General features: G+C 42.9%; 1 protein-coding gene and 1 pseudogene across 2 annotated transcripts; both read right to left on the bottom strand.

Moving 5' to 3' along the window:
- Positions 1-396: 396 nt before the first annotated feature.
- Positions 397-24,924, bottom strand: LOC307186324 (5-hydroxytryptamine receptor 3C-like; the record flags this gene model as incomplete). Its single annotated transcript, XM_079921387.1, is given in 11 exon segments — positions 397-587; positions 695-910; positions 1,116-1,323; positions 1,691-1,851; positions 2,421-2,511; positions 2,513-2,588; positions 2,859-2,968; positions 3,849-3,893; positions 4,333-4,487; positions 4,490-4,498; positions 24,858-24,924. Coding segments are annotated over 11 exon segments (1,329 nt in total).
- Positions 21,102-24,388, bottom strand: LOC307187044 (5-hydroxytryptamine receptor 3C-like; annotated as a pseudogene). The gene is made up of 6 exons: positions 24,330-24,388; positions 23,887-24,057; positions 22,896-23,055; positions 21,865-22,073; positions 21,462-21,676; positions 21,102-21,331 (listed from the first exon to the last, which is right to left on the bottom strand). The product of its transcript is annotated as a 5-hydroxytryptamine receptor 3C-like (transcript).
- Positions 24,925-25,557: the final 633 nt, after the last annotated feature.

The raw sequence follows: 25,557 nt of genomic DNA, 5'->3' as shown, positions 1-25,557 counted from the left end.
GTAGTAGATGCTCAATAAATATTTATTAAAACAATAAATAAATATTTCAGCCTATTTTTCAAGAGGTTTAATCCCTGTCCTCTATTCCAGCAACATGAATTACTTTTTGGTAAATATTTGTAGCCTTTATTATAAAGCCTTCCTTTTCCAGTAAAAATGATATTTCTAACATAAACATGTATATTCTGAATTCACTGTGTTTTGGAAATATAATGTCAGTTCTGAGAGAGTCGGCAGTAGTTCTGTTTAAGCCCTGGGAAGGCTGGAGCAGGGATCACGGGCACATTTCTGGGACTGTTGTATGTGAACTGGAGCAGGGGAACAGGGCCTGGGATGGTTAGTTGAAGCCAAGGAAACCTGAACACCAGGTGTTCTTGCACCGTTAGAACACTACTCCTAGGTGTTCCAGAGGATGATGGAGGTGGCCAAGAAAAGCAGGTAGATGCGGAAGAGCAGGGTGTCCATCATGTGGCTGAAATGAACCCACAGGTCAGCTAGCCGGGCCCTTGTCCATCCTGAGCCACCATTCAGTTCTGCCTCTCTGGGTCCCAGCTCCTTCCCTCCCAATTCCCCTGGCTCCTTCTGTTCTGTGGAGAGGGCAGAGACGCAGCTGTGAAGTGGGAAGGAGACAGGATTAGAGAAGTGGGAAGTTGGGCCCAGTGCAGAGAGTGTGGGCAGTGCAGATTTCTCTTACCAGACAGGTGGGTGGGAGTGAGGCCCAGGCCCACATCCTCCTTCCAGAGAGCGGCAGGGCAGCATTTCCTTGGGCTGGTGCAGTGTAGAAGCAGGGAACGGAGGCAGCGAGGCCTGGGTGGGGGCTGGGTGGTGGCCAGGTGCAGCAGGTAGGTGATGAAGATGGTCTTCAGCAGGCTGACCACCATCAGTGACAGACACAGGGCGAAGTAGACACCTGGGTGGCGGGAAGGAGCACACCTGAGTGAGTCAGGTCCAGAGGAACCACCAAGCCCCCCTTTTTTCTGTCTCACACACTGAGCCCTTTCTAAGATGACCACTGTCTCCCTCTGCTGCCTCAGCAGATCTAGCCAGTTCACCCGCCTACCCTGCCTCTTTCTTTTTTCTTTTTTCATTTTTCAACAGTGGGGTGGGGGCCATACTGATGAGGGAGGTGCCACTGGCAGGGAGTAAGTCATTCAACGTCATGAGCAGGAAGACGTTGTAGCCCAGCAGGAGTGTCATCTTGAATGGGGCGCGGTTCTCGCTTTCTACTGGCAGGAAGAAGCTGAGGGCATCGATGGTGATCAGAAAGCTACTGGGCATCAGGGGACTTATGACGTAGAGGCTGGGCCTGTGCCTGATGGCCACCTGGTGGGGAGGAGAGAGCAGAGAACCAGGTGAAGCTAGAACTGAAGGGAAACCAAGAGATGATTCCAGACTCTTCCTTTCTTGATGTCCTCACTCCAGCAGGGGCTCTTTCTGGGGCTGGATGAGGAGCAGCTTTCATATGACTAATAGGACTCCCCCATACCCACCAAAGCAAACCTAGGCCAGAGCTGGCAGGTGCAGAGAGGGGGACTTCTTTGGGGGACTTGGGAGAGAGGAACGCTATGAGGGTTATGGTGCCCAGGGACTTTCTGGTCTTAGGGCAAGAGGTGAGAGGCTCTGAGATTTAGAAGTGTACGATGAGAAAGATATGGGGGTTGGACAGCCATGCCAGAGTCTCTGGCCTTACATAGAACATGATCTGGTCAAAAAGGCTGAAGCCCACAGGTATCTTCGGGGTGGCCTTGTTGATGCCCAGGAGCTCCCACTCCCGTTGTGTGTGGCCAATGTCACGCGAGGTGTCTGTTATGTCCCACACTTCCTTGTCCATGCCCAGCAACGTGTTTTCCACTGCAGGGGAGACACTCACTCAGCACACATCTGCTCAGCACCTACTCTGTGTGGGGCTCAGAGAGGTGATTCAACAACTGCTTTAGCTACCTCTTTCAGACAGTCCTGTAATGTGACTTCCTTGCTGCCCAACTGCCTTCTTTCAATTCTGGGCTTTCTCAGGAAGTCTTGTTCTCTCTTAAGTTCAACTTCCCCTACCCCACCATCCACACACCCCCAATTAGCAAATACTCCACTGTCCCTTTTTATGCATTAAAAAAAATGACCGTGGGCTTCCCTGGTGGTGCAGTAGTTGAGAGTCCACCTGCCGATGCAGGGGACACGGGTTCTTGACCCAGTCCGGGAAGATCCCACATGCCGCGGAGCGGCTGGGCCCGTGAGCCATGGCCGCTGAGCCTGCGCGTCCGGAGCCGGTGCTCCGCAATGCGAGAGGCCACGGTAGTGAGAGGCCCGTGTACCGCAAAAAATTAAAATTAAAATTAAAAAAATGACTTTGCTTCTGAGTGTTTTTTTGTTGCCCCACAGTTGATCTCAGTTTACCCCGTGCCAGAACCACCACTGCAACTCACCTGTGTAGAGGAAAGAGCTAAAAGTGAGGGTGCAGTTCTTCTGGTCAAAAGAGAAGTAGATGTCCAGGTTACAGATGCTGGTCACCTGCAACCTGTTTGTTGTACACAACGCGACCTTCATTAGTCACACAGGCGGAGAGGCCATCCAGAGTGTGATCGACATCGTTGCTAAGCGGTGGAAGGGGAGGGGGCGCAAATGCTCTGGGTTTCACATCAGTTTATGTTTTGCTCTTAAGGCAGGGCTTCCCAATGCTGCCACTCCGCCATCTTTTCTCCCTACTGCTTTCTCATTTCTAGCAGAGAAGGTGATGAGCTGTGATTGTGCTCCTCTCTGAAATAAGTTTTCAGTGGTCCCGCTGAATGGGTTTGCCCTGCAGTGCCCTCGCCTGCTCCTTGCAGAAGGGTCTTCCCCCAGCTTTTCCCAGCCCTGATACCCACGATTCCACGATGAAGATGTCTCGGAGCCACAGGTTCTCAGATGTCACAGTGAGTTTATTGATATCACCACATTCTCCTGGGTCCCAGCTGATGAATGGGTGACTCCAGATCTAGGGCATAGGGCCCAGAGGGATGGTTATGACTGAAACCTGGAGCTAGTTTATGTCAGCATCTCCTGCCCTTCCAGTCCCTTAAAAATATATACATATGTATGTATTTTTTTCTAAATGTATGTACTATGGGCATATGATAAAATTTCAACAATTCCAGAAAGGTATAATATAAAGAATAATTTTTTTCCCTCCTTAATTTAGTCCAACTCAGTTCATATCCCCAACTCAGGTCCATTATTAACAGTTTTTTATATATCATTCTAGAAAAAAATATATCCCAGCATTCATTTTTATTTACACAGATAGAATGATACTGTGCACGTTGTTATGCATCTTGCTTTTCTGTTTTGTTTTGGTCTTTTTTTTTTTGGCCACACTACACGGCATGAGGGATCTTAGTTCCCCGACCAGGGATGGAACCTGTGCCCCCTGCAGTGGCAGTGCGGAGTCCTAACCACTGGACCACCAGAGAATTCCCTGCGGGTTTTTTTTTTTTTTTAAACCACATTTCCTTTTAAACTCTGATTCCTCTCCTCTTTCTGGTGATAATGTCCCTCTTCTCTAGCTAACAAAGTCTTACTGGCCTTTCACTTCCTGCTCAAGGGAAATCTTAAGCTGGGTGCTGGATACATTTGCACCTTGAAGCTTACTTAGGGGCTTCCAACTGTGCTGCCCTCCATCTTTCTGTTTTTTTTCCATCTGAATTTCAAAGTTGATTGGCAGCCCAGAAAGCTATTTGTCACCAGCACTGGCCCCATTCTGGTTGGCTTTGTGTATTTCCTTGGGCACTGTCAATTTCAACAAATGTGTTTTTTGCAAGCAAAGCCAGAAAATCAGGCAAGGAGAAAAAGAGAAGAAGAAAGCTGAGCTTACATACCAACTTTAACCACAGAAATGACATCAGCAGCTGAAGTTGTGCATCCTGACCAAAAGATCCCCGTCCCGGATCATTAATGCCATGAAATCAGGTCCTAGTCTACCTCCTTCCTTTGTTTCCTAAGTGGTCCCATGTGACAGTTCAGCTTTTCAATTACAAGTCTCAAAAGAAAGTAGTTCAGAAAAATGCAGGTTGCATGGAAAATATAGGGGAAAAAACAGCATGGGGGCCCATTGGGAATGTTTTCTTAGTATAATTTTCCTATAAGGGCAGGACTCAAGGACAAACGTTACCTGCAGAAATGTCACAGCAGCATTCCCTTTCATGTCTCTCCACCCCATAGGATGAACATTTAACTTGTACAGAATTCATTCAGGGGACTCTTTGCTCACTACTGGACAGGTGCAGTGTTGGATTGACAGGGTAAAGAGTTCTTGTTTCCTATTAGCAGGCTATGGAAAGAATGTTATCAGTCAAAACTCACCACTTTAAGGATGGCAGACAGGGTGAAGGAGATGCTGATATGAGTGGGGATGCTGTAGTTGATTACTGGACGGAAGTCCTTCTGGTTAAATATAGCCTGGAAGACAGCAGGGTCTACGCCACGCTGCTCAAAGACTGAACAATTGATGCTGAAATGTTTGCCCTTTCTGTAGAGAGTAGAGACCTCGTGAGATGGGAATAGGGCTTTTCTGTTTCCTAAGTGAGAGGAGTGCCAGGGCTGGGACCCTAGAGCCTCTCTGCAGAGAAAGAAAATGTGGACATGGGGTGGGCATGTGAACCCCTCCTTCTTAGGCCAAGATTCCCGGATGCCAAGTTCTTCCTGCCAGGGCTGTGGGGGGGGCTGGTCTGGTCTGGTAGGCAAATGATGGAAGTTGATGTGGTGAGCTGAGTCAGGGCTCAGCCCTTTCTTCCTGTGGTTTTGCTCCCATATAAATCCTACCCAAATCTGTATGCAGACTGCCTCTCTGGGGAGGCCTATTCCTTCCATAGTCATAACCCTAAAGGTTTGGCCTTTGTCTGACCATACTTTTTTCTGTCTAGCTCTATTGTGATTCTTCCTCATAGACACTGAACAAAACTTCCCTAAAATTTTGTTTCTCAGTGGTCCGTTCCCACTTTCATGTTTTCTCATTTCCTGAAAGGAAAAGTTTGGGGAGAAGTAAACATGAGTGTGATGTAAAACATGTGGGAACTTAAGGAACGTTGTATTCAATGTAAATTTATTGACTACCTACACTGTTCTGGGCTCTGTGCCCTTCTCAAACCCGATGACTTCCTCTAAGATCTGTGGGAGCCATTTTCATCATCACCATGTTGAAAAGATCTCATTGATCATCTACCACGTGACTGGTGGAGCTATGTGACGAAACGTAACAGCCCTTCTGCCCACCTCACCCACACGCCAACCGCAGGTGACTCCGGTTATTCCTGTAGCTGAGCCCAGCAAGTTCTTTCCCATGCCTCTTCTACTGTCTCCCCATACCAGTTAACTCATAAGGTACATCTCCAGACTGAGGAGAAGCATATCTGGGGGAAAGCAAACATTGTCCTTTCCCCTCCACATTACCTCCTCTACAAGATCTTCCCAAGTGAGGTGGGAAAGGAGTTATATTATTATTAACAGGACCCAAACGGCCCTGTTCATAGTTACTAATCCTGGTATAAAGGAAGAGTTGAACATTATAAAGGGGTGGAATCAGAAAGGTGGTAAAAAGGAAGGACAGACAATTTGGTAGATGTCTATGCAGGCAAATGAGACAGGCGCTATGCGTACTGATCAGTGAAATGGGCGTTTCATCTGTTTCCCAAAGGAAACCAAGATATAGATACTACAGAGAAAAGCAATGTATAATCCAGTTATTTTAGATGCTTTCTAGTTCTGGGGAATGAGGGGGTTTCTGGAATTTTCCCAGAACAGTATTCCCCTCTTTCCCTGTTCTTGCCCCGTCTTACCTTGAAGCAGAAGGCTGACAGGGAGGCAGAGGAGGAATTCCCCTGTCGTGGGCCACCCCCCTTCCATCCTCCTCTTCTGGACTCTTCTCTTGGGACTCACCAGGAACCCCCAAACTCTGAAGCTTAAAGGAGCCCAGACCACACCTTGGTTCCTGGTTTTGAATACTGCTCATGACAGGTAACCACTCCCTGGTGAGAGGCTGTGGCCAGAGAGATCACAGCAGAGTGTCCTGCTTTGCCCCTGTCCAGGTATGCCTTCTGGGCTCCAGGCAGGGAGGAAGTTAGGCCAAGACTAGGGGAGAAGTGCCTGTTTAGCCGCCTTGTCTAGATAAGTGGTTTAAATTTGAGTAACAAGGACCTTTCAGGAAAACTGGGGGACTTGGGAGATGGGGCAGGTGAGGCCATTGATAAAGGTCGCCTCAGGTCCTTCTGGAACTAACTGTGCCTCAGAGAAAGTGCAGGACCACGAGGAGGGGATGGTATGCTCTCTTGTGGCGGGGACACTTGCTGATTTCACGAGGCAAGAACATGTAATTATTTTGTTGCAGACCTAAAAGTATATCCTCTATCCAACTGTGGACATTAGAGATTACTGTCAATACTTAGTTAAGAAGCTTGCTTGAGAGGTTAAGCTCCTTTTTTTAAAATTAATTTATTTTATTTAATTTATTTTGGCTGCATTTGGTCTTCATTGCTGTGCATGGGCTTTCTCTAGTTGCGGTGAGCAGGGGCTACTCTTTGTTGCGGTGTGCGGGCCTCTCATTGCGGTGGCTTCTCTTGTTGCGGAGCACAGGCTCTAGGTTCATGGGATTCAGTAGTTGTGGCACGCAGGCTCAGTAGTTGTGGCTCGTAGGCTGTAGAGCACAGGCTCAGTAGCTGTGGCACACGGGCTTAGTTGCTTCACGGCATGTGGGATCTTCCGGGACCAGGGCTCAAACCCGTGTCCCCTGCATTGGCAGGCAGATTCTTAACCACTGCACCACCAGGGAAGCCCTAAGCTCCTTTTCTGAGACATAAACCTCTCAGAACTCTGTCCCTGCAGCTAGCACCACAGTACAGAACTGCGTCATCCCTTGTATGTACTGTTGGAACAGCTTCTTCATAAGGTTTCCTCTATCTAGTTTCCCCCAACCTAATCCTTTATTTTGCCATGCTCCTAAAACAGAACTCTCCCACTTACCCTTCCTTATCTAATGTCTAGAAAGGCCTACAGCCCTGGCACTGTCAGGTAATGTGTGTGAGTAGAAAAATCATTTGGAGGTTTGTGTGTGTATGTCTGAAAGCTCCCCGGATGGTTCTGGTTCACACTCACATTATTGAAAACCTTTGGGATGGGCTATATTGAGATACAACAATCAGGATATTGCTATTGCTATTGCTACACTCATGATACAGAACATTAACACCAGGATTCTTTCATGTCACCCTTTTATAGCTACAACTACCTCCCTCCCCATTCTTCCACCACCTGGCAACCATTCATTTGTTCTCCATTTCTATAATTTTGTCATTTCAAGAATGTTATATAGATCAAATCATGCAGATGTAACCCTTTGGGATTGGCTTTTTTCATTCAACAAAATTCTCTGGAGATCCATCCAGATTGCTGCCTGTATAAGTACTCACCCCTTTTACATTGCTGAGTAGTAGTCCATGGTATGGATGTACCACAGTTTGTTTTTCACCTGGCGAAGGACTTCTGAGTTTTAAGGGAAAACACTTATTTCCTCTGTTTTACTCACAACACTTTGGACACCAAATGTGTGGTTTTTCTTCCCCCCTCATACCAAGCAATTCTGACATTAACTACCCAGAGTTAGTGCGGATCCCACGGGTAAAAGTCTGATTCCCACAAGACTGCCCCCTTCTTCAGATGCCAGTCACAAACCCAGGCCTCCTGTACTTCTGAACAACTGACTATAAATTAGGGGTTCCCACAGCCCCATCCTCAGGTTTGATAGTTTACTATAATGGCTCATAGAACTCATGGAAACACTTGTGTTTACTGGTTTATTATAAAGTATATAATAAAGGATACAGATAAATAGCCAGATGAAAAGACATACAGGGCAAGGTCTGGAAGGGTCCTGAGCACAGGAACTTCTGTCCCTGTGGTGTTGGGGTGTGCCACCCTCCCAGCACGTGGATGTATTCATCCATCCAGAAGCTCTCCAAACTCCATAGTTCAGGATTTCTTATGGAAGCTTCATTACATGGGCATGATTGATTTTTTTTTTTTTTTTTGCGGTACGTGGGCTTCTCACTGTTGTGGCCTCTCCCGTTGCGGAGCACAGGCTCTCGACGTGCAGGCTCAGCGGCCATGGCTCACGGGCCCAGCTGTTCTGTGGCATGTGGGATCCTCCCGAACCGGGGCACGAACCCGCGTCCCCTGCATCGGCAGGCAGACTCTCAACCACTGCGCCACCAGGGAAGCCCGGCATGATTGATTATGAACTCAATCTCCAGCTCCTCTCCTCTTTTCAGAGGCTGGGGGTTGGAGCTTCTAATCATGGCTTGGTCTTTCTAGTGAACAGTCCCCATCCTGAAGCTATCCAGGAGTCCACCAAAAGTCACCTCAGGAGAGCAAAAAGTGCTCCTATCATCCAGGAAATTCAAGGGATTTAGGAGGTCTGTGTCAGGAACAGGATCAAAGACCAAATATCAGAACAAAAGATGTTCCTAACACCCCTATCACTCAGGAATTTACAGGGTTTTAGGAACTCTGTGTCAGGAACTGGGAGCAGGGGTCAAATATGTTTTTCTTCACAGAGTTGTTTATAGTTTTTGTCTATTATGCATAAAGCTGCTAGAGACATTTGTGTTCTGGTTTTTGTGTGCACATAAGTCTTCTGGAATAAATACCCAGAAGTGTAATTGCTGGATTGTATGGTATTCTCATGTACAATTTTTTGTTTGTTTGTTTGTTTGTTTTTGGCTGCCCCACGTGGTCCATGGTAGTGAAAGCCTGGAATCCTAACCACTAGGCCACCAGGGAACTCCCTGCATATACAGTTTTTAAAGAAACTGGGATACTCTTTCCCAGAGTGGCAGTACCATTCTACATTAGCACCAATGATGGGTGAGTGATCCAGTTTTTCTGCATTTTTAGAAATTTCAGATTTTGGATAAGCAAGGATTTATTAACACGGGACCCTAAAGTGATAAACATAAATTCAGCAATGTTGAAAATTTAAAACTTTTGTTCATTAAAGGACACTAAATATGAAAAGTCAGGTCACAAACTGAGAAAATATGTTTGCAACACATACATAACTGACAAAATAATAATAGAAAAATATGACATGCCTATAAATGAATAACAACAACTACCTCCCCTATGTATTATAAAAATGTACTGAAGCCATGTACTGAGTTGGCATTTTACAGAAGGGGAAACACAGTCACTAAACAATAAAAAGAAACTCAATCTCATTTGCAATTATGGAAAGCAAATGAACTTAAAATCACAAGAAAATATAATTTCACACTCAATAGATGGCAAAATTTTAAAAGTCTGATAATAGAAGTGTTGGTGAGGCTGTAGAGCCACAGAAACTCCTATGCACTGTGGGTGCACTGTGGGTGGGAGTAAAAGCACTTTGGAAAACAATATGCTGTGAAGATGTGTGTATTGTAAGAACCAGCAGTTCTGCTTCTAGGTGCATACTCTAGTATGCACCTGCTTCTAGGTGCATACTCTAGCACTGTTTAGTATGTAGCTATTAGTCACATGTGGCTATTAAAATTTAAATTAACTAAAATTAAAAATTCAGTCTCCCAGTCATAACAGCTGCATTTTAAGTGCTCAGTAGCCACATGTGGCTAGCGGCTATAATATTAGTGCAGATAATTATGTAATGGAATACTATGCAGCAAAGAGCTGAATTAACTTCACTTCATCTATCAACATGGTTAAATCTCAAAAGTATAACGTTGGAAAAAAAAGTGCAATGTTGAATAATAAAAAACAAGTTGCGTAATATATACAGTATGATATTATCTAACATATGTGTATTCCAAAATATACATATTTAAACAACAGATTGTTTGAAATATGCTTATGCAGTAAAACTAAAACAAAAAGTAAGAGAATAATAAATACAAAATTTAGAAGAGTTATTACCTCCTTGGAGGAAAGGGAGATAGATGGATATGCTTGGGAAAGTTCTCATGGAAGACTTCAAAGACATTAGTAGTGGCAGGTGGGGAATGCAGAAGGACTTTTCACTTTACACCCTCATATAACGTTTAAGTTTTTTTCCCTATGGGCACATTTATAAAATTGTTTTATTGAGGTATAATTGGCATAAGATAAACTGTTCAAAGACTCCACTTTGATGAGTTTTGACATATATCTATGCACCTGTGAAACCATCATCACAACCAAAGAGTGGTTATAACCTTTGCAACCACTCCCTCCTGCCCTTCCCCACTCCATTCTGACCCCAGGTAACCACTGATCTGTTACTACACATTACTTTCACATTTCCGAGAATTGTGGCATCCTTTCTTCTTTTCATTTATATTTATTTATAAATTTATTTATTTATTTTAGGCTGTGTTGGGTCTTCATTGCTGCGTGCAGGCTTTCTCTAGTTGCGGCGAGCGGGGGCTACTCCTTGTTGTGGTGTGCAGGCTTCTCATTTCGGTGGCTTCTCTTGCTGTGGAGCACGGGCTCTAGGCACGTGGGCTTCAGTAGTTGTGGTGCACGGGCTCAGTAGTTGTGGCTCACGGGCTCTAGAGCACAGGCTCAGTAGTTGCGGTGCACGGGCTTAGTTGCTCTGCGGCATATGGGATCTTCCCGGACCAGGGCTCGAACCTGTGTCCCCTGCATTGGCAGGCGGATTCTTAACCACTTCGCCACCAGGGAAATCCCTATATATTTATTTAAAGTTGCACATTTCCTTTGAAATATTTATCTCCCTCAAGTGTTGTTATGTACTAGTTTCAATTCTAAGGGATTAAAAAAATCAATTATTTTTTTGATCTATGAGTTATTTAGAAACATACATTTTCGTCTACAAATGTGGAAAAGTTTTTTGTTTCTAGCTTGTGACTAAAGAGGCAGCATAGAAAAGTGGTTAAGAGCATGAACTTTAAAGCTGGACTCCCTCAGTGTGAATCCCAGGTCCACCATTTACAAGCTGTCTGATCTTGTGTGTAAGTTACTTAAGTTACTTCACCTCTTTGCCTCAGTTTCTTCATCTATAAAATGGATGATAGTAATAGCTCTTATCTCATCATGTTGTTATAAGGATTAAATAAGGTCATAATTATAAAATGCTTAGAACAGTGCTGGTACATAATTAGTACTATTTAAGTGTTAATAATAATAACAATAATTTCAGAGAATACAGTCTGACTGCTACTAAATTTTGAGACATGCTTTATAGTCTATATATAGTTAATTTTTGTAAATATTCCAAATGTGCTTGCAAAGAATGTATTTTCCAATTGTTAACTGTAGAGTTCTATATATTCTCATTAAATCTAATTTAACTGTGTGGTTAAAGTATATTATTTTTTCAATAATGTGTTATCAACTTGAGATGTGTTGAAATCTATTATAATTACAGAACTGTCACTTTATCTTTTTAATTCTTTCTATTTTTGCTTTATATATATTTGAGGCTATTTTATTAGATGCATTCAACTTTATAATGTTTATATTCTCCAAGTGATTAAACATTTTATCGTTATGTTGAGATTCTCTTTATTCTGAATAATTATTTTTGTCTTAATGAAAATTTTGTCTGATGTTGATGAACCGTTCCAGTTTGCCTTTTTTTTTTTTAATAGATCTTTATTGGAGTATAATTGCTACACAGTACTGTGTTAGTTTCTGTTGCACAACAAAGCAAATCAGCCATATGCATAAACATGTCCCCATATCCCCTCCCTCTTGAGCCTCCCTCCCATTCTCCCTATCCCACCCCTCTAGGTCATCGCAAAGCACCGAGCCCGATCTCCCTGTGCTATGCTGCTTCTTCCCACCAGCCAACTATTTTACATTCGGTAGTATATATACGTTGATGCTACTCTCACTTCGCCCCAGCATCCCCCTCCCACCCCAAGTATTCAAGTCCATTCTCTATGTCTACTTCTTTATTCCTGCCCTGCAACTAGGTTCATCAGTACCATTTTTTTTAGATTCCATATGTATGCGTTAGCATACGGTATTTGTTTTTCTCTTTCTGACTTACTTCACTCTGTATGACAGACCCTAGGTCCATCCACCTCACAACAAATAGCTCAATATCGTTTCTTTTTATGGCTGAGTAATATTGCACTGTATATATGTGCCACATCTTCTTTATCCATTCATCTGTCGATGGACATTTAGGTTGATTCCATGTCTTGGATATTGTAAATAGTGTTGCAATGAACATTGTGGTACATGTCTCTTTTTGAATTATGGTTTTCTCAGGGTATATGCCCAGTAGTGGGATTGCTGGGTCATATGGTAGTTCTATTTTTAATTTTTTAAGGAACCTCCATATTCTCCACAGTGGTTGTATCAATTTACATTCCCACCAACAGTGCAAGAGGGTTCCCTTTCCAGCATTTATGGTTTCTAGATTTTTGATAATGGCCATTCTGACCAGCATGAGGTGATATCTCATTGTAGTTTTGATTTGCATTACTCTAATGGTTAGTGATGTTGAGCATCTTTTCATGTGCCTCTTGGCCATCAGTATGTCTTCCTTGGTGAAATGTCTATTTAGGTCTTCCACCCATTTTTTTAAACTGGATTGTTTGTTTTTTTGATATTGAGCTCCATGAGCTGTTTGTATATTTTGGAGATTAATCCTTTGTCTGTTGTTTCATTTGCAAATATTTTCTCCCATTCTGAGAGTTGTCTTTTTGTCTTGTTTATGGTTTCCTTTGCTGTGCAAAAGCTTTTAAGTTTAATTAAGTCCCATTTGTTTATTTTTGTTTTTATTTCCATTACTCTAGGAGGTGAGTCAAAAAAGATCTTGCTGTGGTTTATGTCAAAGAGTGCTTTTCCTGTGTTTTCCTCTAAGAGTTTTATGGTGTCTGGTCTTACATTTAAGTCTTTAATCAATTTGGAGTTTATTTTTGTGTATGGTGTTAAGTAGTTTTCTAATTTCATTCTTTTACATGTAGCTGTCCAGTTTTCCCAGCACCACTTATTGAAGAGGCTGTCTTTTCTCCATTGTATATTCTTGCCTCCTATGTCATAAATTAGGTGCCCATATATGCGTGGGTTTATCTCTGGGCATTCTATCCTGTACCATTGATCTATATTTCTGTTTTTGTGCCAGTACCATACTGTCTTGATTACTGTAGCTTTGTGGTATAGTTTGAAATCGGGGAGCGTGATTCCTCCAACTCCATTTTTCTTTCTCAAGATTGCTTTGGCTATTCGGGGTCTTTTGTGTCTCCATACTAATTTTAAGATTTGTTGTTCTAATTCTGTGAAGAATGCCATTGGTAGTTTGATAGGGATTGCATTGAATCTGTAGATTGCTTTGGGTAGTATAGTCATTTTCACAGTATTGATTCTTCCAATCCAAGAACATAGTATATTTCTCTATCTGTTTATGTCATCTTTGATTTTTTTCATCAGTGTTTTATAGTTTTCTGAGTGCAAGTCTTTCTCCTCCTTAGGCAAGTTTATTCCTAGGTATTTTATTCTTTTTGTTGAAATCATAAATGGGAGTGTTTCCTTAATTTCTCTTTCTGATTTTTCATTGCTAGTGTATACAAATGCCAGAGATTTCTTTGCATTAATTTTGTATCCTGCAACCTTACCAAATTCATTGATTAGTTCTAGTAGTTTTCTGGTGGCATGTTTAGGATTTTCTATGTATAGTATCATGTCATCAGCAAAAAGTGACAGTTTTACTTCTTCTTTTCCAATTTTTATTCCTTTTATTTCTTTTTCTTCTCTAATTGCTGTGGCTAGGACTTCAAAACTATGTTGAATAAGAGTGGTGAGAGTGGACATCCTTGTCTTGTTCTTGATCTTAGTGGAAAAGCTTTCAGTTTTTCACCATTGAGTATGATGCTTGCTGTGGGTTTGTCATATATGGCCTTTATTATGTTGAGGTAGGTTCCCTCTATGCCCATTTTTCTGGAGAGTTTTTATAATAAATTAGTGTTGAATTTTGTCAAAAGCTTTTTCTGCGTATACTGAGATGATCATATGGTTTCTTAATTTGTTAATGTGGTGTATCACATTGATTGTTTTGCATATATTGAAGAATCCTTGCATCCCTGGGATAAATCCCCACTTGTTCATGGTGTATGATCCTTTTAATGTGCTGTTAGATTCTGTTTGCTAGTATTTTGCTCAGGATTTTTGCATCTATGTTCGTCAGTGATGCTGGTCTATAATTTTCTTTTTTTGTGGTATCTTTTTCTGGTTTTGATATCAGGGTGATGGTGGCTTCATAGAATGAATTTGGGAGTGTTTCTCCCTCTGCAATATTTTGGAAGAGTTTGAGCTGGATAGGTATTAGCTCTTCTCTAAATGTTTGATAGAATTTCGCCTGTGAAGCCATCTGGTCCTGGGCTTTTGTTTGTTGGAAGATTTTTAATTATGGTTTCAATTTCATTACTTGTGATAGGTCTGTTTATATTTTCTAACTCTTCCTGTTTCAGTCTTGGAAAATTGTACGTTTCCAAGAATTTGTCCATTTCTTCATGGTTGTCCATTTTATTGGCATATAGTTTTTGTAGTAGTCTCTTATAATCCTTTGTATTTCTGCAGTGTCAGTTGTGATTTCTTCTTTTCCATTTCTAATTTTATTGATTTGAGTCCTCTCCGTTTTTTTCTTGATGAGTCTGGCTAAGGGTTTATCAATTTTGTTTATCTTCCTAAATAACCAGCTTTTAGTTTTATTGATCTTTGCTATTGTTTTCTTCGTTTCTATTTCACTTATTTCTGCTCTGATCTTTATGATTTCTTTTCTTCTACTGACTTTGGGTTTTCTTTGTTCTTCTTTCTCTAGCTGTTTTATGTTTACAGTTAGATTGTTTATTTGAGATTTTTCTTGTTTCTTGAGGTGAGGCTGAGTTGCTATAAATTTCCCTCTTAGAACTGCTTTTGCTGCATTCCATAGGTTGGGTTCTCATGTTTTCATTGTCATTTGTTTCTATGTATTTTTTATTTCTTCTTTGATTTCTTTGGTGATCTCTTGGCTATTTAGTAGCACACTGTTTAGCCTCCACGTATTTGTGTGTTTTACAGTTTTTTTCCTGTAATTGACTTTCAATCTCAGAGTGTTGTGGTCAGAAAAGATGCTGGATATGATTTCAATTTTCTTAAATTTTCCAAGGCTTGATTTGTGACCCAAGATGTGATCTATCCTGTAGAATGTTCCATGTGCACTTGAGAAGAAAGTGTATTCTGCCACTTTGGGGTGAAATGTTCTATAAATATCAATTAGATCTATCTGGTCTCTTATGTCATTTAAAGCTTGTGTTTCCTTATTTATTTCCTATTTGGATGATCTGTCCATTGGTGTATGTGGGGTGTTAAAGTTCCCTACTATTATTGTGTTACTGTCAATTTCTTCTTTCATGGTTGTTAGCATTTGCCTGATGTATTGATGTGCTCCTATGTTGGGTGTATAAACATTTATAATTATTATATCTTCTTCTTGGATTGATTCTTTGATCATTTTGTAGTGTCCCTCCTTATCTCTTGTAACAGTCTTTATTTTAAAGTCTATTTTATCTGATACAAGTATTGCTACTCCAGCTTTCTTTTGATTTCCATTTGCATGGAATACCTTTTTCCATCCCTTCACTTTCCGTCTGTATGTGTCCCTAGGCCTGAAGTGTGTCTCTTGTAGATAGCATATATATGGGTCTTGTTTTTGTATCCATTCAGCCAGTCTGTGTCTTTTGGTTGAGGCATTTAATCCATTTACATTCAAGGTTATTATTGATATGTATGTTTCTATTACCATTTTCTTAATTGTTTTGGGTTTGTTTTTGTGGGTCTTTTTCTTCTCTTGTGTTTCCCACCTAGAGAAGTTTCTTTAGCATTTGTTGTAACCCTGGTTTGGTGGTGCTGAATTCTCTTAGCTTTTGCTTGTCTGAAAAGCTTTTGACTTCTCCATTGAATCTGAATGAGATCCTTGCTGGGTAGATTGACTATTGACTATTTCCTTTCCCATGTTATGGAAATTTTCAACTATAATCTCTTCAAATATTTTCTCAGACTCTTTCTTTTTCTCTTCTTCTTCTGGGACCCCTATAATTTGAATGTTGGTGCATTTAGTGTTGTCCCAGATGTCTCTGATATTGTCTTCAATTCTTGTCATTCTTTTTTCTTTATTCTGCTTCTCGGCAGGTATTTCCACCATTTTGTCTTCCAGCTCACCTATTCGTTCTTCTGCCTCAGTTATTCTCTTATTGATTCCTTTGAGTGTATTTTTCATTTCAATATTGTGTTGTTCATCTCTGTCTGTTTGTTCTTTAGTTCTTCTAGATCTCTGTTGAACATTTCTTGTATTTTCTCAGTCTGCCTCCATTCTATTTCTGAGATTCTGGGTCATCTTTACTATCATTACTCTGAATTCTTTTTCAGGTAGATTGCCTATTTCCTCTTCATTTATTTGGTCTTGTAGGTTTTTACCTTGCTGCTTCATCTGTGACATATTTTTTTGCCATCTCAGTTTTTTTCTTTTATGAGTGGGATTGTGTTCCTGTCTTACTTGTTGTTTGGCCTGAGGCTTCCAACACTGGAGTTTTTAGGCTATTGGGTAGAGCTGGATCTTGGTGCTGATATGACGAACTCCGTGAGACCTCACTCTGATGAATATTCCCTGGGGTCTGAGGTTCTCTGTTAGTCCAGTGGTTTGGATTCAGAGCTCCCACCGCAGGAGCTTCAGCCCGACCCCTGGCTCGTGAGCCAAGATCCCACAAGCCACGTGTGGTGGCAAAACAAAACAAAACAAAACAATAACAAAGTAAAAAATAAATTAGGCTAGGAAACTAACAGATATGTTAGGAAAAATATAAAAATAAAAATATAGATAAATCAACAACCAGAAGGTACATCAGTACCACAGTAGTAAAAAAGAGGAGGGTAAAGAAAAAAAAAGGGGGGGAGGGGGAAGGTCTTGGCTGTGGAAGGTGGGGCCTAAGCAAGGGTGAGGTTTGGGTGGTGGGTTGGGCCTGTGCTTAGGACCCACAGGGCTGGAAGAGGCCCTGGGGGCTATGGGGGTTGAGGCTTAGGCTCAAGGAACAGAAGGGGCCCAGGTGTGCCCCCCACCCCTGGTCTCAGAGGGCAGGGGACCTCGCCTGGGAGCCCAGCAGGCTTCCTGGGCTCGATTGGGCAGGGCAATCGCCCTCTGCTCCTCTCTCGCTCCTCCCAGATGGCTCCTCCTGCCTGCCTCTCCTGATCTCTCCAGGCCTCCCTCCTATACCCCCAGGGACCCACGTGGCCTGGCGGGGGCCTTGGGGGGGGTACCAGCTTGGGAGCTCAGCAGGCTCCCTAGCCCCAGTGGGCCAGGCGATCGCCCTCTGCTCCTCTCCCGCTCTTCCTGGAGAGTCCCTCCCACCTGCCTGTCCTGATCTCCCTGGCCTCAGGGGCGCTGATCCTGTCTGGCCTCCACTTCTCCTCCCCCTCAGTCCCTCTGCTTCCTACCAGTTCACTTTGGGGTTCCTCCCATCTCCTTGGGCAACAGAGTCCCCCACCAGTGGCCGGCAGGCGTCCTAGTTGTGGGGAGACGGTAAGTCCGTGTCTTCCCACACTGCCATCTTGACTCCACCTCCCAGCTTGCTTTTAATTAGTATTTGCTTTACATAACTTTTCCTATCTTTTACCTTTAGCTTTTCTGTGTCCTTAGATTTTAGGTGTGTCTTTTAAAAATCCAACTAAACAAATACTAACTACATTGTTGAGTTTAGTACATTTAGATTTATTTTTATTACTAAAATATTTGGATTTATTTCTGCCATCTTATTTCACACTTTGTTTCTTTTTTCTTCCTTTTTGACTTTTGGTTTCATTTAGGATTTTCTTTCCTCATTTCATTTTTCCTTCTCCATTCCTTTGTCTCTCTCTGCCACTTTCTGGCAGAGAAATATTTTCAGCCTTGTCTTCTAAGTCACCAATTCCTTTTTATCTGTCTCTAATTTGCTTTAACTTATCCACTGAAGTTTTTTTTCAATAATTATATTTTTTGTTTTTAGAAATTATATTTGCTTCTTCTAATACACCTGGTTATTTTTATAGTCCCTTGTTCAGTGTACAAAATCTTTGCTTATCACAGTGTTGCAGTATGTTTTGCTCTAGTTTCTTCCAGAAGTTTTATAGTTATAATTTTATATTTATGCTAGCTGAGTGACTCTTACATATCAGGCAAATGAGAAAATACCCATATGGAAATGGGTAGGAAAGATGGAGACATACTCTCACTGTAAACCAGTTCCTCCTCCCAGCACAATATCATATGGTCAAGAGGGAACCCTCAACTCTTGAGTGAACCCTCTCCTGAAGAGAGAAGGCTTTGGACCATGCATCTAGCATCCCAACTTTTTTCATCCCCTTCCTTGTTACAAGAAGGATTTAAGATATTATACCCTTTAACTGAGGATATAAAGGGAGATAAGCAAGTACTGTTAAATTATCTAGTTTAATGCATGATTGAAGGCAATCTGCTGATGTTCTTTTATTTTTATTTTATTATTTTTTAAACTTTTCTTTTGGCTGTGCCCTGCAGCATATGAGATCTTAGTTCTCTGACCAGGGATAGAACCCACACCCCTGCATTGGAAGCATGGAGTCTTAACCACTGGACTGCCAGGGAGGTCCCCCAATGTTCTTTTAATATCAATAAGTGAGCAGTGATTTTAACTAATGTAAGTTTGAGTCTGTTAACTCCTAAATAAGACTACAATTACTAACCTAAAAGTAGTTAAATGAAAACCTATACAGCAATGAATATGAACAAACTATCGCTATTCACACAACATAGCTAAATTTCACAAACATAATATTGAGGAAAAAAAGCCAGACATAAAAGAATACATACTGTAATTCCGTTAATCTAAAATCCTAAAACATGCTAAACGAGTCTAGAAGTCAGGTTAGTGATTATCTTCAGAGAGAATAAATGGGAGTAATGATTGGGAGGGGCCCCAAGGAGTGTTTTTCCTAAAGTTGTTCTATTTCTTCACCTGGGTGGTGGTTATGCAGGTGTGATCAATTTTAAAAATTCATTGAGTGGTACACATAGATGCATACACTTTTCTGTATGTATGTTGTATTGCAATACAAAGTTTAATTTAAAAAGTTATGTGAAGGAAGAAAAACCTTCTTTATTATGTAAGGTTTCGGCATGCCAGCTGTGTGTTGCACTTAATATGTTAAAAGGCTGAGTTAAAGATTCAAGATATTGCTTAAGAATTATTGAATACTGAAATAAGAAACTACTTTGGGTGACTAAATGTCTCAGACTGGCTTAAATAATACATGAAAGATGGAATGCCAAGATGGGATAAAGGGATTACACCTAGAGCTAATAGACACTGATTCTTGGTTGGCTGGTGTTCGTTCATGCATTTAATAGTTCAACAAGTCTATTAAGCACTTATGATGTGTCAGGCATCATGATCATGGTACCATATACTGAACTGTAAAAATGGATGAGACTTTATACCTGACCTTTAGGAAGGCACACTCTCCAAGTGGAGGCAGAAATATAAATAAATCCCTGAAATCTGTTCATCTAACTGAATATAATTAAAACATAATCCAGATATTCATCCTTCATATTCTTTCATTTCCCTTTCAATTTCTCTCTCTCCTCGGGTCCTTGCTCCCAGCTAGCTGTTAAGAGTCCTCCACAGGATATCTGCTGGTGGCGGTGTGAAGTACTGTTAATACGGAACTCTTTTTTAAAAAATAGGTTGTTGTTGGTTTTTTGGGTTTTTTTTGTAAAAATAATACATGCTCATTGAAAACACAGACAAGGATATAAAAGAAGATAGCAATCACTCATAATCCTATTATGCAGGGCAAAATTTGCTCTATTTTTTTTTTGGTGTCTAGCCACCCATACCTTTTTCTCTGCATTTCTATCTAGCACTCTATTTTTTAAAAGAGAAATTATGTATACATAGTGTTTTGTAACTTGTTTTCTCCGCTTTATATATCATGGACCTGTTTCCATGGTTTTAACAGAGATCTGTATTCTCACTTTAAATGGCTACAAAGCATTCCATTGTGTGGCTGTACAACTATGTAACCTGAACCCTTTAATTGAGGCCCTTAACTAGTCTTCCTGGCCCTCCTCCAGGCATGTATATTCAGAAAGCCCTCTCTATTTGATTTTGTGAAATCAGAAGAACTGTCAGAGTAAAAAAATGACACAAAAGAAAATGAAATGGAAGTGGTTGATGAAAGGGACATTTTGCAATTGTCAGTATTTTATAGTAATTTCTTGGAAATGAGATTCACCTTTTCATTCCTTTGAATCTCTGAAAGTGCCTGAGAGACTTAAAATCAAATCAGATTACACCTGTTTAGGGTGAAGTATCAAAGCTTCTGCGAGAGAACTCTTTACCTCAGTGTTTGTGGAGCTATAATAAACGTACTGAGGAGCCAGTGCTTCCTGGAAAGTCATTTTTGTTTTTGTCTTCTTTAATTTATTTAATTAATTTATTTTTGGCTGTATTTGGTCTTCGTTGCTGTGCCTGGGCTTTCTCTACTTGAAGCAAGCGGAGGCTACTCTTTGTTGCTGTGTGCGGGCTTCTCATTGTGGTGGCTTCTCTTGTTGTGGAGCACGGGCTCTAGGCGTGCGGGCTTCAGTAGTTGTGGAACACAGGCTCAGTAGTTGTGGCTTGCGGGCTGTAGAGCACAGGCTCATAGTTATGGTGCATAGGCTTATTTGCTCCACGGCATGTGAGATCTTCCCGGACCAGGGCTTGAACCCGTGTCCCCTGCGTTGGCAGGCGGATTCTTAACCACTGCACCACCAGGGAAGCCCTGGAAAGTTGTTTATTGGGACAGTCAATCAGGGAGAGACTCCACTGACCCCGATCTTCAGTGGTAAGGGAGTCAGAGGTTAGGTGTGGCTAAGAAACACTGAAAGTGTGCAGGATTGAGGACTGTGCATATGAAAAGTCAGGAGATTGTCTAGGGCTGTTCTAAACCTGCTCGGTAGGGCCCTGTTGGAGTTTTGGGAATATAGAGGGGACATGGTAGTCACTGGGGGTGTTTAAGATTAGGAAAGGGCCTGTGTCTGGCTGGCCCTAAGACCAAGAGAAACTTCAAGCTGTGGTTTGCAGGGAGAGGTGGGTGTGGATGTCTGCCTAGGTGTTCCAGAGGATGATGACCGTGACGATGGAGGGGGCCAGGAAGAGCAGGTAGAGGCTGAAGAGCAGGGTGTCCATCATGTGGCTGAACTGCATCCACAGGCTGACCGAGTGCTGCTTCTGAGCCTCGTCCTCCTGCTGGGCCCTCGCTGACCCAGGGCACCCATTTAGCTCTGCCTCCCTGGGACCTGGCGCCTTCCCCACCAACTCCACGGGCTCCTTCACACCTAGGGAGAGACAGAGACTCAGCTGTGGGCTGCCAAGGTCAGCTGGGGGGCTGTGGGGGCAGGAAGGAGGCGGGAGCAGAGAAGGGGAGGTGATGGGAGAGGACGCGTGGGCCGTGCTGATTTCCCTCACGAGGCAGGTGGGCAGGGCTGAGGCCCAGGCCCGTGTTCCCTTCTGGGGTGCAGCGGGGCAGCATTTCCTTGGGCTGGTGCAGTGTAGAAGCAGGGAACGGAGGCAGCGAGGCCTGGGTGGGGGCTGGGTGGTGGCCAGGTGCAGCAGGTAGGTGATGAAGATGGTCTCCAGCAGGTGGACCACCATCAGTGACAGACACAGGGCAAAATAGACACCTGAAGGCAAAGCAAACTATAAATAAATCTGGGCAGATTCCTCACTAAAAAAGATTTTTTTCCCCAAATCCAATCTTTCCTCAGAATCCATTCCCTCCTTAAGTGGAGAGGCAGCGGTTCTCCTGCTACCTGCCTCCCACCATGTCCCCTGCTGCCTTTGCTTCCCCGGAAAGTGGGAGGGACCATACTGATGAGAGGGGCTGCCACTGGCAGGGAGTAAGTCATTCAACCTCATGAGCAGGAAGACGTTGTAGCCCAGCAGGAGTGTCATCTTGAATGGGGCGCGGTTCTCACTTTCTGCCGGCAGGAAGAAGCTGAGGGTGTCGATGGCTATCAGAAAGCTCCTGGGCACCAGGAGGCTTATGACGTAGAGGCTGGGCCTGCGCCTGATGGCCACCTGGTGGGGAGGAGTGTGGAGGATGTGGCAAATAACCGATGCCAGAGGACTCAACTCTCTCTCTCTCTATATATATATATATTTAAAATTTATTTTATTTATTTATTTTTGGCTGTGTTGGGTTTTCGTTGTGGTGCACGGGCTTCTCATTTCAGTGGCTTCTCTTGTTGTGGACCACGGGCTCTAGGCGTGTGGGCTTCAGTAGTTGTGGAACACAGGCTCAGTAGTTGTGGCACACAGGCTTAGTAGTTACGGCTTATGGGCTCTAGAGCACAGGCTCAGTAGTTGTGGTGCACTGGCTTAGTTGCTCCGCGGCATGTGGGATCTTCCCAGATTAGGGCTCGAATCCGTGTCCCCTGCATTGGCAGGCGGATTCTTAACCCCTGCACCACCAGGGAAGTCCCTCAACTCTATATTTGATTATCCAATCCTTGCTGATGTCCAGTTAGGCTGGCCATGGGATGACCTCGTTGGGTAACAGATGCATTTAATTGTGACCTCGTCTAAAGTGCCCCCAATTTTGTTGTCTAATTTTCCCTTATGTTCCACCTGCTGGGAACACAACTGTAGACTTTTAGGGGCAAGTGGGGCACTTTGGAGCATTGGACAGGACTGCCCATTCTTACAACAGCCCAGCTGCTCTTCCTCTCTGCAGGGCAGAGGCCTTGGGGATCCTTCTTGAGGGCAGTTATGGTAGGGGGTAGAGTGAGGAGCAGGGGCTTAACCCCCTGGAACTATTTTTACATCCCAAAGGGCCTTAGATCAAGAGGAAAATCACAGAGCAACTGGGCTCGGAAGTCAAACAGGGGCCCCTGGACTTACAAAGAACATGATCTGGTCATATAGGTTGCTGTCCACCAGCGTCTCTGGGGTGGCCTTGTCGATGTTCAGGAGCTACCACTCCCCTGGGTCAGAATGACGTTACGAGACGTGTCTGTTATCACCCACAATTCCTTATCCATGCCCAGGAGCATGCTGTCCACTGCAAGGGAGGCCGGGGCCGCTCAGTCCAGAAGTCTCCTCAAGTCTCCTGTACACAAGATTCAATTCCTCCTTCACTGAGCTTCTTCAACAAATTCTCTTCTCTGTCCTTTAAAGCAGGGCATCCAGGTTGTCTCAGATGGGTCACAGGACCAGCAATTCATATATGTGTGGGCTGCAGCATTGGGAGTTTATTTGTTGTTGTTGAAGTCAAAGTTATGGGAAGATTAGATATGACTCAAACATGAGTCAAGAACTTTCCTGTTTTTCTTCTCAATTCCCCAGTTCTATGATGTTGTTTTAGTGGACTCAGTCTTGAACAGCTCAATATTTTTATAATTACACACATGCCTATTATAATGATTAATTTGTCCAGTTCTGCCACAGGATACCTGGTGGCATTCGGTTAGGTTAATTATCAGTTTAAGTGTGTTAGCTATTAATGTTAAAAGGTTTGAACTAAAAATTATAGATGTGCAGCAACTCAGGGTCAGGTGGGCCTCTTTGGTGCAAGGGCCATCTAAGATCTAAAGTAGTAGTATTTATTTATTTAATTTATTTACTTTATTGAGGAATTAAAGCAGTAGTTCTTAACCCTCTCTGCACATTAGCATCACCTGGGGAGATATAAAAAATCACAGTAACTGAGCCCCACCTGGAACAATTAAATTGGAATTTCTGAGGTAATGCATAGTTATTGGTATTTTTAAAAAGCTTCAGTGGGTAGCCAGAGTCGAGAAACACTAATGTAAAACCTTCCTAAGTAACACCTACATCATTTAAATATCTTCCCCTTGAACCTTAAATGGTTACCAAAATGTGTCTCGCTCACCTGTGTCGAGGAGGGAACTGAAGGTGAACGTGCAGTTCTGTTGGTCAAAAGGAAAGTGGAAGATGTCCAGATTACAGGTGCTGGTCACCTTCATTGGCCTGTCTTACTGTATTCGACCTTCGCTGCTGACATAGGCGGTTGAGACCTGGAGGTCCCTGATCCACATCCACGCTGCTTGTGAGAGTCAGGGAGAGGTGGGTGCTGTGGGTGCCTTCATCAGCTTTTGACTCCCTTCCATCCCAGGTCTTCCCCTACTGTGCTCCTTTTGGGCTCTTTCTCTAAGGTCACTCTCTCATCTCTTCTGCTCATAGTGTTTTGTGGGAGTCACCTAACTGAGGCTGTGCCCCAGTCTGAATCTGTTGGTGTCCCCATGCCCTGCACTGACCCTCAGCTGTTCTTTGCAGATGGGCTTCATGCTGGCTTTCCCCCACCCAGATACGCACAATTCCATGATGATGATGTCTGGGAGCCACAGGTTCTCAGCTGATACAGTGTGTATCATTTTTGTGTGATCTCCATCTCTTTCCATAACATTTAAGGTATGTACCCAGCCTGGGAACAAATATTCCCTCATGGAGACAATCCCTCAGATGGATTGCCACCCTCTCTTAGTATTTTACTTACTCCTTCAGGGCTACTCTTTTCATAGATGCCATATCAAAGGAAAAAGACAGGGAGGGTAGGTTGAGGGTGTGGTGGAAGAGGCACTGGAGGACAATGAAAACGTAGAATTGGAGAGGTGGTGTAATGGGACAGTTTGGTAGATCTCTATGCAGTCAGGGAGAGAGGAGGGCTGTGTGTCCTGAGCAGTGGAATGTCTTTCTATTTGTCACCAAAAGGAAATCAAAACACTGACATTATGGAAGAACTATTTAACATGTTAATTCTAATGTCCTTCGAGTGCCAGAAGGAAGTTCCTAGATATCCTTCAGAACCACACTCTGGTCTTCCCGGTTCTTGCCCCATCTTACCTTGAAGCAGGAGGCTGATAGTGAAGCACAAGACGATTCCCCTCCTAGCAGGCCACCCCCCTTCCATCCTCCTCTTCTGGACTCTTCTCTGAGGACTCACCAGGAGCTCCTAAACCCTGGGGCTTAAAGGAGCTCAGACCACCCCTTGGTTCCTGGTTTTGAATACTGCTCATGACAAGTGACCACACCCTGGTGAGAGGCTGTGGCCAGAGAGGTCACAGCAGAGTGTCCTGCTTTGCCCCTGTCCAGGTATGCTTTCTGGGCTCCAGGAAGGGAGAAGGTTGGGCCAAGATTAAGGGAGAAGCATCCTGTTTGGCAGCTCTGTGCTGAGATCAATAACAAAATAACTCGCTTTAATAATAGAGCATGGGCTGGGGAAATATGAATTATTATTTTTCTAAGGCCAAGGAATCTTCAGATTTGGAAAGGTGACAATATGTAGTGATTTGGTTATGTATTCATTCAGAATAATTGCAAATACCAAATTATAAATCTTGATTCATAGCTTCATTATCTACTGTTCATATTTTTCCAACATTCCACAGCTAGATTTCCTCTCTCCAGTCTTTCTGCCTCCCTAATTCATTCTCCCCCAGACTAATGTTCTCCATACAATTTTTTACTCTATGCACTGATTACATGATAATTAGATGTCACAAAACAGAGAGCAGATCTGTTTTTAACATCTTTATGTTGTCAA

The sequence above is a fragment of the Stenella coeruleoalba genome (genome assembly GCF_951394435.1).
Source record: "Stenella coeruleoalba genome assembly, chromosome: 5".
Taxonomy (NCBI): domain Eukaryota; kingdom Metazoa; phylum Chordata; class Mammalia; order Artiodactyla; family Delphinidae; genus Stenella; species Stenella coeruleoalba.
Note: the sequence above shows the minus strand (reverse complement) of the source record. Positions and strands in the feature narration are given on the sequence as shown.